This window comes from Halichondria panicea, chromosome 11, assembly GCF_963675165.1.
Source record: "Halichondria panicea chromosome 11, odHalPani1.1, whole genome shotgun sequence".
Lineage (NCBI taxonomy): Eukaryota > Metazoa > Porifera > Demospongiae > Suberitida > Halichondriidae > Halichondria > Halichondria panicea.
In genome coordinates, this window is record NC_087387.1 from 4,057,935 (window position 1) to 4,072,084 (window position 14,150).

The 14,150-nt window shown below is 41.6% G+C and overlaps 2 protein-coding genes across 18 annotated transcripts in view; both read right to left on the reverse strand.

The window, feature by feature from the left end:
* LOC135344347 (serine/threonine-protein phosphatase 6 regulatory ankyrin repeat subunit A-like) overlaps nucleotides 1-14,150 on the reverse strand; it is a 151,578-nt gene that overhangs the window by 104,958 nt on the left and 32,470 nt on the right. For 13 of the 17 annotated variants that reach the window (XM_064541540.1, XM_064541538.1, XM_064541542.1 and 10 more), the window contains 4 exons: nucleotides 11,343-11,441; nucleotides 2,298-2,396; nucleotides 1,808-1,906; nucleotides 1,581-1,679 (listed from right to left, as the gene is read on the reverse strand). The exons of 2 other annotated variants lie outside the window; for them this stretch is intronic. In XM_064541540.1, coding sequence (XP_064397610.1) covers nucleotides 1,581-1,679; nucleotides 1,808-1,906; nucleotides 2,298-2,396; nucleotides 11,343-11,441 — 396 coding nt within the window. The remainder of the gene's footprint in view (nucleotides 1-1,580; nucleotides 1,680-1,807; nucleotides 1,907-2,297; nucleotides 2,397-11,342; nucleotides 11,442-14,150) is intronic. 2 more of the 17 variants (XM_064541544.1, XM_064541539.1) reach the window with 2 other exon arrangements.
* LOC135344357 (uncharacterized protein KIAA1958 homolog) lies at nucleotides 2,405-11,333 on the reverse strand. The gene has a single exon (XM_064541561.1). The coding sequence runs from the start codon at nucleotides 5,908-5,910 to the stop codon at nucleotides 4,342-4,344; it is 1,569 nt and encodes a 522-aa protein (XP_064397631.1). The 5' UTR covers nucleotides 5,911-11,333; the 3' UTR covers nucleotides 2,405-4,341.

Below are 14,150 nucleotides of genomic sequence, written 5' to 3' on the forward strand. Positions count from 1 at the left end.
AAAGCAACTCTAAACACTAAGCGGCCACCCAGCAAAAGTCAACAACCACTTGATGTGCTTCAAGCGTGCAAGGTCATAGCCAAAAGTTATGTGTAAGTGTTGAAGAAAGTGGAATCACGAAGCTTATGATTACCACCTTACAGCATATTTGGAAGAAAGCTAAAGTGCAGACAATGCAATCACCACAGCACCAGGCAGTGATAAATCCTATTCTGTTGTCCCACGTAATTATGATAAACATGGGACACAATGAGCAATACACATGTGATTCTAGCTGACTAAACTGGAAATCATCTGGAAAAACTTGCTCTCATGCATTGGCAGTAGCAACCCTGAATGGTGATTCCTAGAGTGGTATTATGGATCATCCAAGCAACCCAATATCACTTCCTTTCAATGGTTGGCTTGCCTTCTGGGCGTGGACGAAAAGGTGGTGTTGGAAAAAGAAGTAGAAAACGATTAGATAAGAAAACACCCGAGTTGCACTATAAGATCAGCTTTTAGTACTGCACCTATTAGAGGAACCATCTCGGGTCCTCCTCACAGACACACCACAGTCTTCTACTGCATGCAATCAGAACCCAACAAACCATATCAAATGTGTTGGGCTCACCAATCCCCAAGTTGTCTACTGTTATTGGAACCCAACAAGCCATCTCCAATGTGTTTTTGTCACCCCCACAGTTGCCTATCTCCACGCAGTCAACTACAAAACACGCCTTATTTCGAAGAAGTTATTAATATACAACATGCAGCTAGGGAATGGTGTGAAAAGATTGACAAAAGTTAATGTCTATGATTAATTGCTGTGCATGCTCTCATGAAACAGTGCAGCCTTGCAGCTCTTTCCCCACTTTTGCAGCTAGCGTTCTAGTGCAGAGCTAATTATACGAAGCAACACTATGAACAAGTTTTGCAACGCACCAGGCATAATTATCAGTAGCAATTATGTATTAAACTTTCTGGCCGTACGTCTACTATTATAATGTTATGTATACATGTATGTATGTGCTGAACATGATGTATAGAATGATAAAGATAATTATATATGAAAGATGATTACGTTTACATTTTTACTGCAAGTCTAATGAAAGCACCGCGGGTGATGATGCCTCGGTAGAATCAAAGCTACATAAAATAAAGCTACTAGCTATCGCTAATACACACAGGTATATTTTTACTGCATGCTAATCTGTTAATCACAAATTCAAAGAGTGGGAAATAAGGTAAAGACGTGGCCTATAGCCACCAGTTATAGCCCATCGGACGAACGTCCTACCCCCTAGGAATTGAAGCATGAACACATGTACAGATCAAGTGAGCGCTATGGAACAAAGTAAAGATGCTGGGACGGATTGACGAATTTAATATAATAGCTAAGATGCTTTATTCATGTAAAAAGTATGTATCCATTGTATTGTATGTATTGGATAAGGGAACATCTCTCTATATATAGCCTTTCATTTCTTAGTCCAGGGCCTGTAGCTATTCTAGATTACGGTCCACCTCAGAAATATACCATCATGTGAGAATGAAGTACATAAACTCTATACGTACATGCCAATGGGATATGAACTCACATTGTCCTGATTGTTGACTTGAGCCCCCATAGAAACCAGTAGTTCCACAACACTGATGTGGCCTTCTAGAGCAGCTACCATGAGAGGAGTGGTACCATCCTGTGAGAAGGGGTATACCAAGATTATCTAAACTACATTATCATAAGATTATCACAAATTCTATACGTACTTTATCTGACGGTGTTAAATCTATACGTACATAAATACAGAGTAGGATATGAACCCACCGTGTTTGGTAGGTCAACAATGGCTCCAGCAGTGATCAAATGGTGAGCGACATCTTTGTGTCCATTGAAGCTCGCTGTCCAGAGAGCAGTCTCTCCGTCCTATTAATAGTACGTAAAGTCACGTTTTAACGATCACATATCATTATTTTTGACAAAATTAATAACTGACAGACATTCAGTGTGTAACCAATAATTTGTAGACACTGAAATGAAACAAAATTGTGTCTAGTAGCTAATGAAAGCACCGCGGGTGCTGATGCACCTCGTAGATGTGTCAAAGCTATACATAACATAAAGCTACTAGCTATATTGTCCACACAGGTATCTATAATCATAATGTTCTTATGGTAATTTTACTGCATGCTAATCACAGTGAAACTTGAAGAGTGGGAAATAATCGACCCATGGTTTATGCTAAAAAGGATGCCAAGAGTAGAAATTCTAAAATTAATGGTTGCTGCATCAGTACAAAAGTGTCTGGAGCACTTACTTGTTCTTGTACATGAACATCTACTCCACTGTCAATGAGTTGCTGCACTATCTTGAGATGACCTTCACGACTAGCCCAGTAGAGAGCAGTAGCACCTTCCTGTTAACCAGTGCAGTGTATTGGTAATAGTTGGCAATTATATTTTTCGCTACAGCGTGTGACAAATAGTTGGTATAATATTATAGGCACTGAAAACATCATTAATCTCGGTACTCCGAGAAACATAATGATGCTATACCCTTGCTAGCTACACGTACAAACAACATATATACCCATTACCACAACGCTCCTTGGAGTGTGAGCCGGACCGACTGATGACTGTTAATTATAGGGTTAGGCATCCCCTCTAATTAACTAGAGGAATGCAACCCCGCTGGTTAAATAACAACTAGGCATTTCTAATAATTATAATTATTGCTCCCCTAATTAAGTAATTGGAGGTAAAGACGTGGCCTAGCCACCAGTCATAGCCCATCGACGAAAGTCCTACTCCCAAGGAATTGAAGCATGAACACATCAAGTGAGCGCTATGGCACGAAGTAAAGATGCTGGGGAGGATTGACAAATTGTCCAACCCCTGCATTAGCCTGCTGCATAATAATTATTGATTGAGGCAAAGTAATAGCAAGATCAGTGTCAGCAGAGAGTTGTACAATAGTAAGGTCCTCGACCGAGCGGATCCTGGCGCTATGACCAGCGTAATGTAAGCCCCTCAGGAAAGTGCATTACGAAACTGTGAGGGCAAATCGAGTACAGGGCAATGTGTGCTTACCGCGTGATTCCATGTCAGAGTGGAATTCGCTACTGATGCATGTGTCGCTGTATAGAGCAGTACATTATAGAGCAGCCTCAGCAGGGCAGTATATTACAGAGCAGTACATTATAGAGCAGCCTCAGCAGGGCAGTATATTACAGAGCAGTACATTATAGAGCAGCCTCAGCAGGGCAGTACATTATAGAGCAGAGCAGAGCAGTACATTATAGAGCGCAGTATATTATAGAACAGAATATTATAGAGCAGAGCAGAGCAGTATATAGTACAAGCCGTGGGCACAGGGCAGGGGGCAGAATATTATAGAGCGGTCTATATTATAGAGCAGAGCAGTATATTATAAGCCGTATAGGCAACGGGCAGGGCAGGGCATTAGGGAGCATAACAATAGATGGCATAGGCCATGCATTAATAGAAGCAAATAATAATGGCGTACAGGGCACACAGGCAGGGCATATGGCATAAGCAATAGCAAAGCATTATGCAGGTGCACAAGTATAATGAAGCAAATGAAAATTCATTTTGCTACACCCTCCTAGTAAGCGAACTATAGGCACAACTCAAGAACCCACCATGCCACAAACCAAAATCCTGGAAACATGACCAGGGGCCCACAGAGAATCTCCAGTTGCACTTGCATGAGCAACTGTAGCAGTATACACACAGGTGCACTACCAACTACCTCGCTGCGCACCGAGGCATAATAATTAGGGCAAGGCAGGGCGTACGATAGGGCAATGGTAGGGGCATAGCAAGCTGGGGATGGTATTTAGTACTGCATGTATCATCTATGCTAAAATGATGTTCAAAATAATTTATACCGGGTATGTATCATAGAAATTGGGTGTGGTTTAACTACCATAAACTCTGCATTCCTCATGAACTCCCTTGCCTTGAGAGCGTACTGTACTACCAGCCCAAAAGAAGCTAGATACTTGTTGCCAAGGGCATGCATGACAGAAGGGTGGGGTACAACATGCAGCTATATAAGGAATGGTGTGAATTGATCAACTGTGATTATACCACACTTACGTCACCACAAATTGATCTCATTGGTCAACAGCTGTAGGATATATAGAATATTAGGATACAGCCCAGGGCATACAGTAATTATTCCAATACAACATCGCACATGCGCAGTCCATGTATTGCAACTACTAATAACAGAGAATGAAGGAAAGGTAATTGAATCATAGATTGAAGAGTATGAAGCTTACATAAATAAATAAAATAAATAAATAACAAGTTAGGGTGAGAGTTAAGTGTGGAGTGTTAGTGCGACTGGTAGTATTGAATCACAATGTTCTGTGTTCCTCCACCACAGGTGTTAATGTTGAAGTTTGGTGCTGCAATAGGCTTCAAAGCTTCTTTAATCGTTGGTTGATCGGAGTGCGAAGGAGCTTGGTGGTGGCGTTTGGGTGCTGGTGCTTGGAGAATGTCCGAAACAAGCTGGTGGTGCTCTTGTGTTGGTCTTTTGTACATTCGGACAGCATCTTGGCTTCGATGACCTGTTTGGAGCATGATGAGCTGTTCGTCAACATTGTTCTTAAAGAGCTCTGTTGCACAGGTGACTTTCCCTGAATGATTTGTGAAGTTCCCATCAAAGCCTGCCTGTCTGCAAAATGTTTTGACGATGTTTGAGAGCTTGTGGACACCAATCACTTGCTTCGAAAACCTAGGTGGATTATCAGCAATCGGACGTCGATAGAAGGGACCATCCTCTGGGATAAGTGACATGTAGTAGCAGAATGAAGAGACCACACATCTCTCTTCAAGGTCAGGTTTTGCATATATGTGGAGGTCTTTTGGTTGAATTTTTCGCTGGTGCAAACCTCCTTGCCAGTTCTTGCAGCTCTTGCCAACAAAGCGGAGAAATTTTCCATTGTCATCTTTTCCAATGATGAACTGGTCTTTCTGAAGATCCCTGTGCTCATCAGCGCCGCGGAGTCCAAACATCTTACAAGCGTACCAGAAAACAATGTTTATCAAACCTTCCCCAGTAGAACGAGAAAATATTCCCATTTGCCACAATTTCTCCTCCATTTCGGGAGTGATCGGCTGAGCATGCTTCCTTATATTCCCGACACCTTTCTTCGTCAGTTGCTTCATCCTTGCGTTAAGGCTCTTTCGAAGCATATCGAAGTCAGGACAATTTTCGTCGAAAAAGGAAATCTCAGGTCGTCCATTCTCGCGAAGGTGTCTCTGAATTGCAGCAACAATATTGTGGAGTGAAGTAGCAGGATACTCTTTGCTGTCCCTCCTTCTCGTCTCTTGAACAAACTTAGCTAGTGTGGTATTCATGGTGGTTATGTCCATCTGTTCGATTGGCTGAGATATATCCCTCACTGTGCACCAGTCAGTATATACCTTGAATCCCCAATTGGTGGTTTTTTTTGTCTTCTTTGGTATTCTCGTTTTTATTGCAGACTGTAGTTGGTCATCAGTAATGGGCTCTCCAAAGCGGCTGGAATGAGGGTGGGGCTGGTGAGAGACTGTCAACGGGTGGGGCTGAATATCTTGCAAAACGGCAGAGGGAGCTGTGTTCTCTTCCTCAGTTGTAGAGTTTGAGTTGGAGGGAGCAGTATTCTCTTCGTCTGTTGCAGAGTTGGAGTTGGAGGGAGCAGTGTTCTCTTGTTCTGTTGCTGCAACTGGAGAAGCAGAGGTGTTTACAGGAGTCTTAAGCCACTGTAAAAGGCTAGGACAGAGGGAGTTTTGTAGTTCTTTCACTTCTTCTTCAATCTCTGCATTCGCGGACGCAGTAGCTTCACGAACCATTCTTTCAATTGCTTCTTCCATTTCGTCGTACAGTTGAGTTTTGCAGAATGAATTACTGTTGCGCATCCTCGTAGGTGTGGTATATCCTATACTTATTGCTAAAAAGATTGCCAAAATAAAAAAAAGTCCATAATTAACTGCTATATACGCATGCTCTCATTGAAACAGTGCAGCCTTGCAGCTCTTTTCCCACTCTTGCAGCTAGCGTAGAATCTAGTGCAGAGCTAACTATACTTGCAACAATATTAGACTAAGACAAGTTTTGCAACGCACCATTGCACATGCGAACAAGGCATAATTATCAGTCCCAAACTTTCTAGCCATATGTCTACCGTACCATCGCGAGAATATCCCCACCCTTAGAAGTTTAAGCTTATTAGGGGACTGGGCGTTTAATCGCGAACGGCGAGTTTTCATTCATATACGCCCACCCTCGGCCTCAAATCGAGGCTTACACTTTGCTCTATGATAATTCTTTATTAGTATTTTCATTTCAATACATAGTACAGTATGAATATTTCATTGTTAATCTCAGTACTCCGAGAAACATATGCTAACCTTGCTAACTACACGTACAAACTTATATCCCATTACCGCAACACTCCTTGGAGGGTGAGCCGGACCATGACTGATGACTGTGTTAGCACGTTGCATAATAATTATTGATCGAGGCAAGTGATAACCAATATAGGAAGCAAGGATCAGTGTCAGCATGCACCTAGAGATTTTAATACGATAGTAAGGTCCTCGACCGTGCTGATCCTAGTGCTATGACCAGCCCTCAGGAAAGCACATTACGAAATTGGGAGGTAAACCGGGGCAAATTGAGTACAGGGCAATGTGTGCTCGCAGCGTGACTCCTTGTCAGAGTGGATTGGCTACAGATATGTTTCACTGTGTAGCCGCTCAGAGCATAATGTGAGCCAAGTTAACAGCGTTAATTTTACGAGAACGTATGCTGTGGGATTGGGTAGTACTGGATCCTAGTAAAAAACGCGTTGCAGGGCGGCTTGAGATTTTTGGTCCAAGCAGGGGATGTCAGGGGCGGATCCAGGAATTTTGAAAAGGGGGTGCAGTTTGAAGAAAATGTTCATTAAAAAAAAAGTCAACAGATTTTTTAAAGCCCAATCAGTGTAGCTTTTCTGATCATGGATTGATTGATGACAGTATGACATAAGCCCCGTTTACACGACACCTAATCCGGGTCGAATCCGGGTCAGATTTTTCTGAGTAGTGGGCATAGTAAAATGATCACTAATTTCATTTGCGCAAACATTGGACTGATAGGAAGCTACAGGCTTACTCTAGAAACACCCACGAACATGTACAACACCTCAGAATTAGCCCTTTGTGCTTACTCACAGCTAAACCGCTTCTGACACAATCTGAACCACCTCCAAAGGTGGGTTGGCTAATCCGGATTAGAACCCCGATAAGGGCCGTTTACACAAATGCGGTTAGGTTTAATCCGGATTCCAACCCGGATTAAAGGCCTCATGTAAACGGGGCTATACATAGTAGCAGGAGATAGCAGAAATAGATGATATCATATTGCTCTTCAAAAGTCTACAACTAGAGATCTTCTGCTATTCTGCATTCTGCTATAATTGATTGCTGGTCCTGCTTCTCTAAGCCACAACCACTTCGTGAGCTAGTTTTATTCGAGCTGGTCAGAAAGGGGGGGGGGAGCACATTCCCCTTGTGCCCTGCACTGGATCCGCCACTGGATGTCCAGTGTGGAGATCGTTATAATTATCAGGGATTAGAAACGGATAGAGCACTCTCAAAGTCGAGGCTGTGCTGTAATATAAATAAAATTCAAACTTCCTTTTAGATAGTAAACTTTCACTCTTGGTCCACAAGCAACATCAAACCACGAATAATGACCACGCGACTTATCTAGCCACCAGGGAACCACTATAACACTGACCCCACGAAGGTGCACAATTTTGCGGCAAAAATGTCCCGGTGGTTTGCCTCAAATGCACGAGGTAGTACTGTAGTAAGGGTTATCGCAGCAGCTGAGTAAGCGCTATTATGGCTAGTGAGAAGATCAAGGGTTGATGACTACTGCCGTCCACATTCGGGATGGGCCTCACTATATTGTGTGTGTCAGTATTGCAGATTTTCTCTCTAAATTTATTCATAGGAAGCTGTTAAGCTCGTCTGGTTCTTTCAAGAACTCAATAGAACTTCCTACAAAATGTATGCATCAAGATCTTTCAGCCAAGCCTGTGGTCAAACTCGTTTCCCGTTTCCACTAACAGTGTATGTCGAACGTAGACTCGCTAGCCAGCCCTTCCTTGGGATAAGGGACTGGTGGATTGCCTACATGTATCTGAGAGTTGTGCCGATGGAATTTTAATGAGTTGCAGGACATCATGTATGACATCATCCTATGGTTTGTATTTTACCAATGTCTGACGTGAGTGGGTTGCAAATGGTTACAAATAAGCTCCCCTTGCTTAGTTTGTGGAAAAGAAACCTAGAAATTATGAGAACTGGTAGTATAAGGCTACTGTCCATCCCCATATACTCTAGATTTCAAAAATAGCAATGTAAGCCGGATCAAGACAAGTGGTGCAAATCATCTACATACTAAAAGTTTTGCTAAGCTCACCGTCCCTGCTTGCTCATTTCATTTTGCACTAGCACAGTCTTGCTCATCCTGATTGATTGTCATATATTCTACCACAAAGAAACTAACCGTGGGCGTAAGAATGTCACATGACATTGATACTGCACTCTGATTGGTCATTACTAGATACAGGTAACGGCAAAATTCTTAGATAGGCAATCCACCAGTCCCTTACCCCAAGGAAGGCGAGTCTATGTCAAACGGCCTAGACTTTTATGCTGTTCTTTTAGGTGTGCCATGGTGTTTGTTGGCCGAGCAGAATATGTGATCCGTGTGGCCATGGGCAATGTACTATTGGCCAGTTTGCCTTGAAATTTGCTTGTTTAATGAGATATGGCATGTGAGAAACAGCGAATGCCTATATACTCTTGTGTTTGTGAGGGTTGTGCGGTGTTACGTATCTAATTAATTAGAGGAATGCAACCCCGCTGGTTAAATAATAATAAGACATTTCTAATAATTATATTGCTCCCCTAATTAACTACTTGGGGGTAAAGACGTGGCCTAGCCACCAGTCATAGCCCATCGGACGAAAGTCCTACCCCCAAGGAATTGAAGCATGAACACATGTACAGATCAAGTGAGCGCTATGGAACGAAGTAAAGATGCTGGGAAGGATTGACGAATTGTCCAACCCCCTGCATTAGCCTGCTGCATAATAATTATTGATTGAGGCAAAGTAATACCAATAGGGAGCAAAATCAGTGTCAGCAGAGAGTTGTACAATAGTAAGGTCCTCGACCGAGCGGATCCTGGCGCTATGACCAGCGTAATGTAAGCCCCCCAGGAAAGTGCCTTACGAAATTGTGAGGGCAAATCGAGTACAGGAAAATGTGTGCTCACCGCGTGACTCCATGTCAGAGTGGAAGTCGCTACTGATGCATGTGTCGCTGTATAGAGCAGTACATTATAGAGCAGCCTCAGCAGGGCAGTATATAATTATGGCGTACAGGGCACACAGGCAGGGCATATGGAATAAGCAATAGCAATAGCAGAGCATTATGCGGGTGCACAAGTATAATGAAGCAAATGAAAATCATTTTGCTACACCCTCATACATGTAGTAAGCGAACTATAGGCACAACTCAAGAACCACGCACCACGCCACAAACCAAAAATCCTGGAAACATGACTAGGAGCCCACAGAGAATCTCCAGTTGCACTTGCATGAGCAGCTGTAGCAGTCTACACGCAGGCGCACTACCAACTACCTTGCTGCGCACCGAGGCACAGATGGGTGGGGCTCGCTAAACACCAGGAATTAAGGCTGGAAAATGAGTGGGGCTCATATTACTTGGATAGAAGCTTAGTAATGTCTACAAGCTATACAAACAAGCTTGCCGTTCTGTTAGCTAGTTCTATCCAAGGTGAGGTATAGCTTAGGTAGCAATTGTTTTTCATTTCAGTGGGTATAATTATAACACTTATAGTCCACTACATTCGAATTTATGGCAATGTAAATCTTTGGCCTCAGAGGTTTACTGCCATAAAGTATAATTATAGTGGACAATTAGTATAACATAAATATGGTTTGTACATGTAGGAATAAACAACGTCATGAAAATTAGGATATGTTTACATTTTTACTGCATTTTGGGGTAACTGTCTAAGTCTATTGTATTAAGCAAAATCTACGAAGTACATGTAATAATTATCACCACTCACACTGTAACGTTTGACACTCAACTTAAATGAAGATCAAGACAGACAATAGTACATGAGAGAATATACGAACATGCAACCAGAAAACATGTTAAAAAAAATTCATAATCTAATTCAGAGGGCAAAATCTCCTACTGGAAGAGGAACGCCTTTGTTACCAACAAAAATATTTCCCACCCACACAAGATAACCGAAGAACTGTCAACTCTCTATAGCCTAAGAAAGAGGTACATATACCCCCATGCATGGCGGAACAAAACAAGGAGAGGAAGAAAAGCCAGAACACATGCACAACTGCCACACATGAAAATCAATACTGTATACAAGTCGATCATATACTGCCCATGCCCGAAACATAACAAGGCGTTTATAGAGCACTAAAGTTCTAACCCTCGGCTGCATGACATAAATAGATGTATACAAACCATGTAGAGGAGTGTTCAGTTACACACAATAAAGAAGCAACAAACTACAATTCTACTTTTACTAGAGACCGGTAAAGGATCACCTCAGCTTCAAATATGTAGCTTTACCTCGAATAAAGGTCGCGTGTAGAGCTAATTACACGGTACTTACACAGAAAGACAGAGTGAAAGACACAAAAATAAGACTAAATCGACAATAACATTATCAAGCGGAGGCACTCAGGTTGGTTAAGGCCGTTTCACAAATATTGGCCATAAATTAGAGTGCATTGCTCATTGTCTATTCATTGTCATTGTGTAATGTTTTCATTGGTTATTCGGGTCCGGATAATATGTCACTAAATGAAAATAGTGCCCCAAGTATATAGGAGAGCTTCGGCAGTATATCTCTCCTATATACTATGAGGCAGTTTTATAATGCACATGCATTAAACAATTTCCCCAGGTATATAATGCTCGGCACTAAATCTCTCCTATGATATGCTTTATGATTGATGGCACTAAGTCTCTCCAATAATGATATGGGATACGCTTAATGCTCGGCAATAAGTCTCTCCTATAATAATATGGATAATGTGTAATGATTGAGGGCACTAAATCTCTCCTATATAATAATATGGGAGGTTCTTAATGACTGAGGGCACTAATACTCTCCTATATTACTTTAGCTTTAGGAAGGACCGTAGATACCATGGCAGTGTATCAATATGTGTGGGAGTGATACACCATCATGTGGGAATGAAGTACATAAACTCTATGGGAAATGAACTCACATTGCTCTGATTGTTGACTTGAGCCCCGATAGAAACCAGTAGTTCCACAACACTGATATGGCCTTTTTGAGCAGCTGCCATGAGAGGAGTGTTACCATCCTGTGAGAAGGGGTATACCAAGATTATCTAAACTACATTATCATAAGATTATCACAAATTCTATACGTACTTTATCAGACAGTGTTAAATATATACGTACGTAAATACAGAGTCACATATCATTATTTTTTACAAAATTAATAACTGACAGACATTCAGTGTGTAACCAATAATTTGTAGACACTGAAATGAAACAAAATTGTGTCTAGTAGCTAATGAAAGTGCTGGTGCACCTCGTAGATGTGTCAAAGCTATACATAACATAAAGCTACTAGCTATATTGTCCACACAGGTATCTATAATCATAATGTTCTTACGGTAATTTTACTGCATGCTAATCACAGTGAAACTTGAAGAGTGGGAAATAATCGACCCATGGTTGATGCTAAAGAGGATGCCAGGAGTACAAAGTCTAAAATTAATGTGTGCTGCATCAACTGGGATAAACTCCCACGCACTGGCATGCAAGCTATTGGTGGGTGTGGTTTCCTAGCATGGAAACACGACTATTAGAAGCCATGCTAAGGATAAATAGCGAAAATGTGCACTCACGAACATTTTTCCGGCCAGGGAATTAGGCATAACAATAGATGGCATAGGGCACAAACGCAGGGCATATATGGTAGCGGGGCTCACATATATGTATGGTATATAGGCCATTAATAGAAGCAAATAATTATGGCGTGCAGGGCACACAGGCAGGGCATATGGTATAAGCAATAGCAATAGCAATAACAGAGCATTATGCAGGAGCACAAGTATAATGAAGCAAATGAAAATTCATTTTGCTATGCACTCCTAGAAAGCGAACTATAGGCAACTCGAGAACCACGCACCATTACTGGCCGTACGTCTACTATTATAATGTTATGTATACATGTATGTATGTGCTAAACATGATGTATAGAATGATAAAGGATATGTTTATATTTTTACTGCATTTTGGGGTAACTGTCTAAGTCTATTGTATTAAGCAAAATCTACGAAGTACCTGTAATAATTATGACCTAATCACCACTCACACTGTAACGTTTGACACCGAAGATCAAGACAATAGTACACGAGAGAATATGCAAACATGCAACCAGAAAACATGTGAAAAAAAAATTCATAATCTAATTCAGAGGGCACAATCTCCTACTGGAAGAGGAACGCCTCGCCTTTGTTGCCATCAAAAATATTTCCCACCCACACAACATAACCGAAGAACTGTCAACTCTCTATAGCCTAAGAAAGAGATACATATACCCCCATGCATAGCGGAACAAAACAAGGAGAGGAGGAAAGCCAGAACACATGCACAACTGCCACACATGGAAATCAATACTATATACACATGGCCCAAGTCCATCATATACTGCTCATGCCCGAAACATAACAAGGCATTTATTATAGCCCCAGCTAATTTAACTAGAGCACTAAAGTGCTAACCCTCGGCTGCATGACATAAATAGATGTATACAAACCATGCAGAGGAGTGTTCAGTTACACACAATAAAGAAGCAACACACTACAATTCTACTTTTAATAGAGACCGGTAAAGGATCACCTCAGCTGCAAATGTGTAGCTCTACCTCGAATAAAGATCGCGTGTAGAGCTAATTACAAAAAGACAGAGTAAAAGACACACTAAATCGACAATAACATTATCAAGCGGAGGCATCCGTGCATGCGTATTAATCATGGTGGTCCTTTCAACATGCATGGGTGCTGACTTGCTAAAATCCATCTTTTAAATTGCCCGAGGATTGCCCGAGGGACAAAAGCAATCCATATTGCGCATGCGCAATATGGATTGCTTTGCTGAATCAGCAATAATTTTATTAATAAACTGCTCAAGACAATGGCCACTGCAAAGAAAACGAAGAAAGAGCTCACAAGACTCGGAGAGATAAAAGACCATTCTAGCTAGCAGCTTCCCTTCTGGCCATAGTAATATCATAATACATGTATAAAAGTGTCTTCGTTAATGATATTCATAATCAATTAATGACATCCGTTAATCCGGAAATTTCATGTATTCGGATGGGGTCTGGTCCGGCTCTATTCGGATTAGCGAGGTTCTACTGTACCCATAATACGACCAATCACCACTCACACTGTAACGTTTAACACTCAACTTAAAAATAAGATCAAGACAATAGTGCATGAGAGAATATACGAACATGCAACCAGAAAACATGTGAAAAATTATAATCTAATTCAGAGGGCACAATCTCCTACTGGAAGAGGAACGCTTTCGTTACCAAAAAGGAGATTTCCCATCCACACAACATAAAGAACTACCAACTACCTATAGCCTAAGAAAGAGGTACCATGCATAGTGGAACAAAACGAGGAGAGGAGGAAAAGCTACAACACATGCACAACTGCCACACATGAAAATCAATACTATATACACACGGCCCAAGTCCATCATATATACTGCTCATGCCCGAAACGTTTATTATAGCCCCAGCTAATTAACTAGAGCACTTTAAAGTGCTAACCCTCGGCCGTTGCATGACAAAAAAGAGGAGGGGCTGTCAGTAAAATAGACTACTGCGCATGCGCAATCCATATTGCTTTGCTGAATCAGCAATAATTTTATTAATAAACTGCTCAAGACAATGGCCACTGCAAAGAAAACGAAGAAAGAGCTCACAAGACTCGGAGAGATAAAAGACCATTCTAGCTAGCAGCTTCCCTTCTGGCCACAGTAATATCATA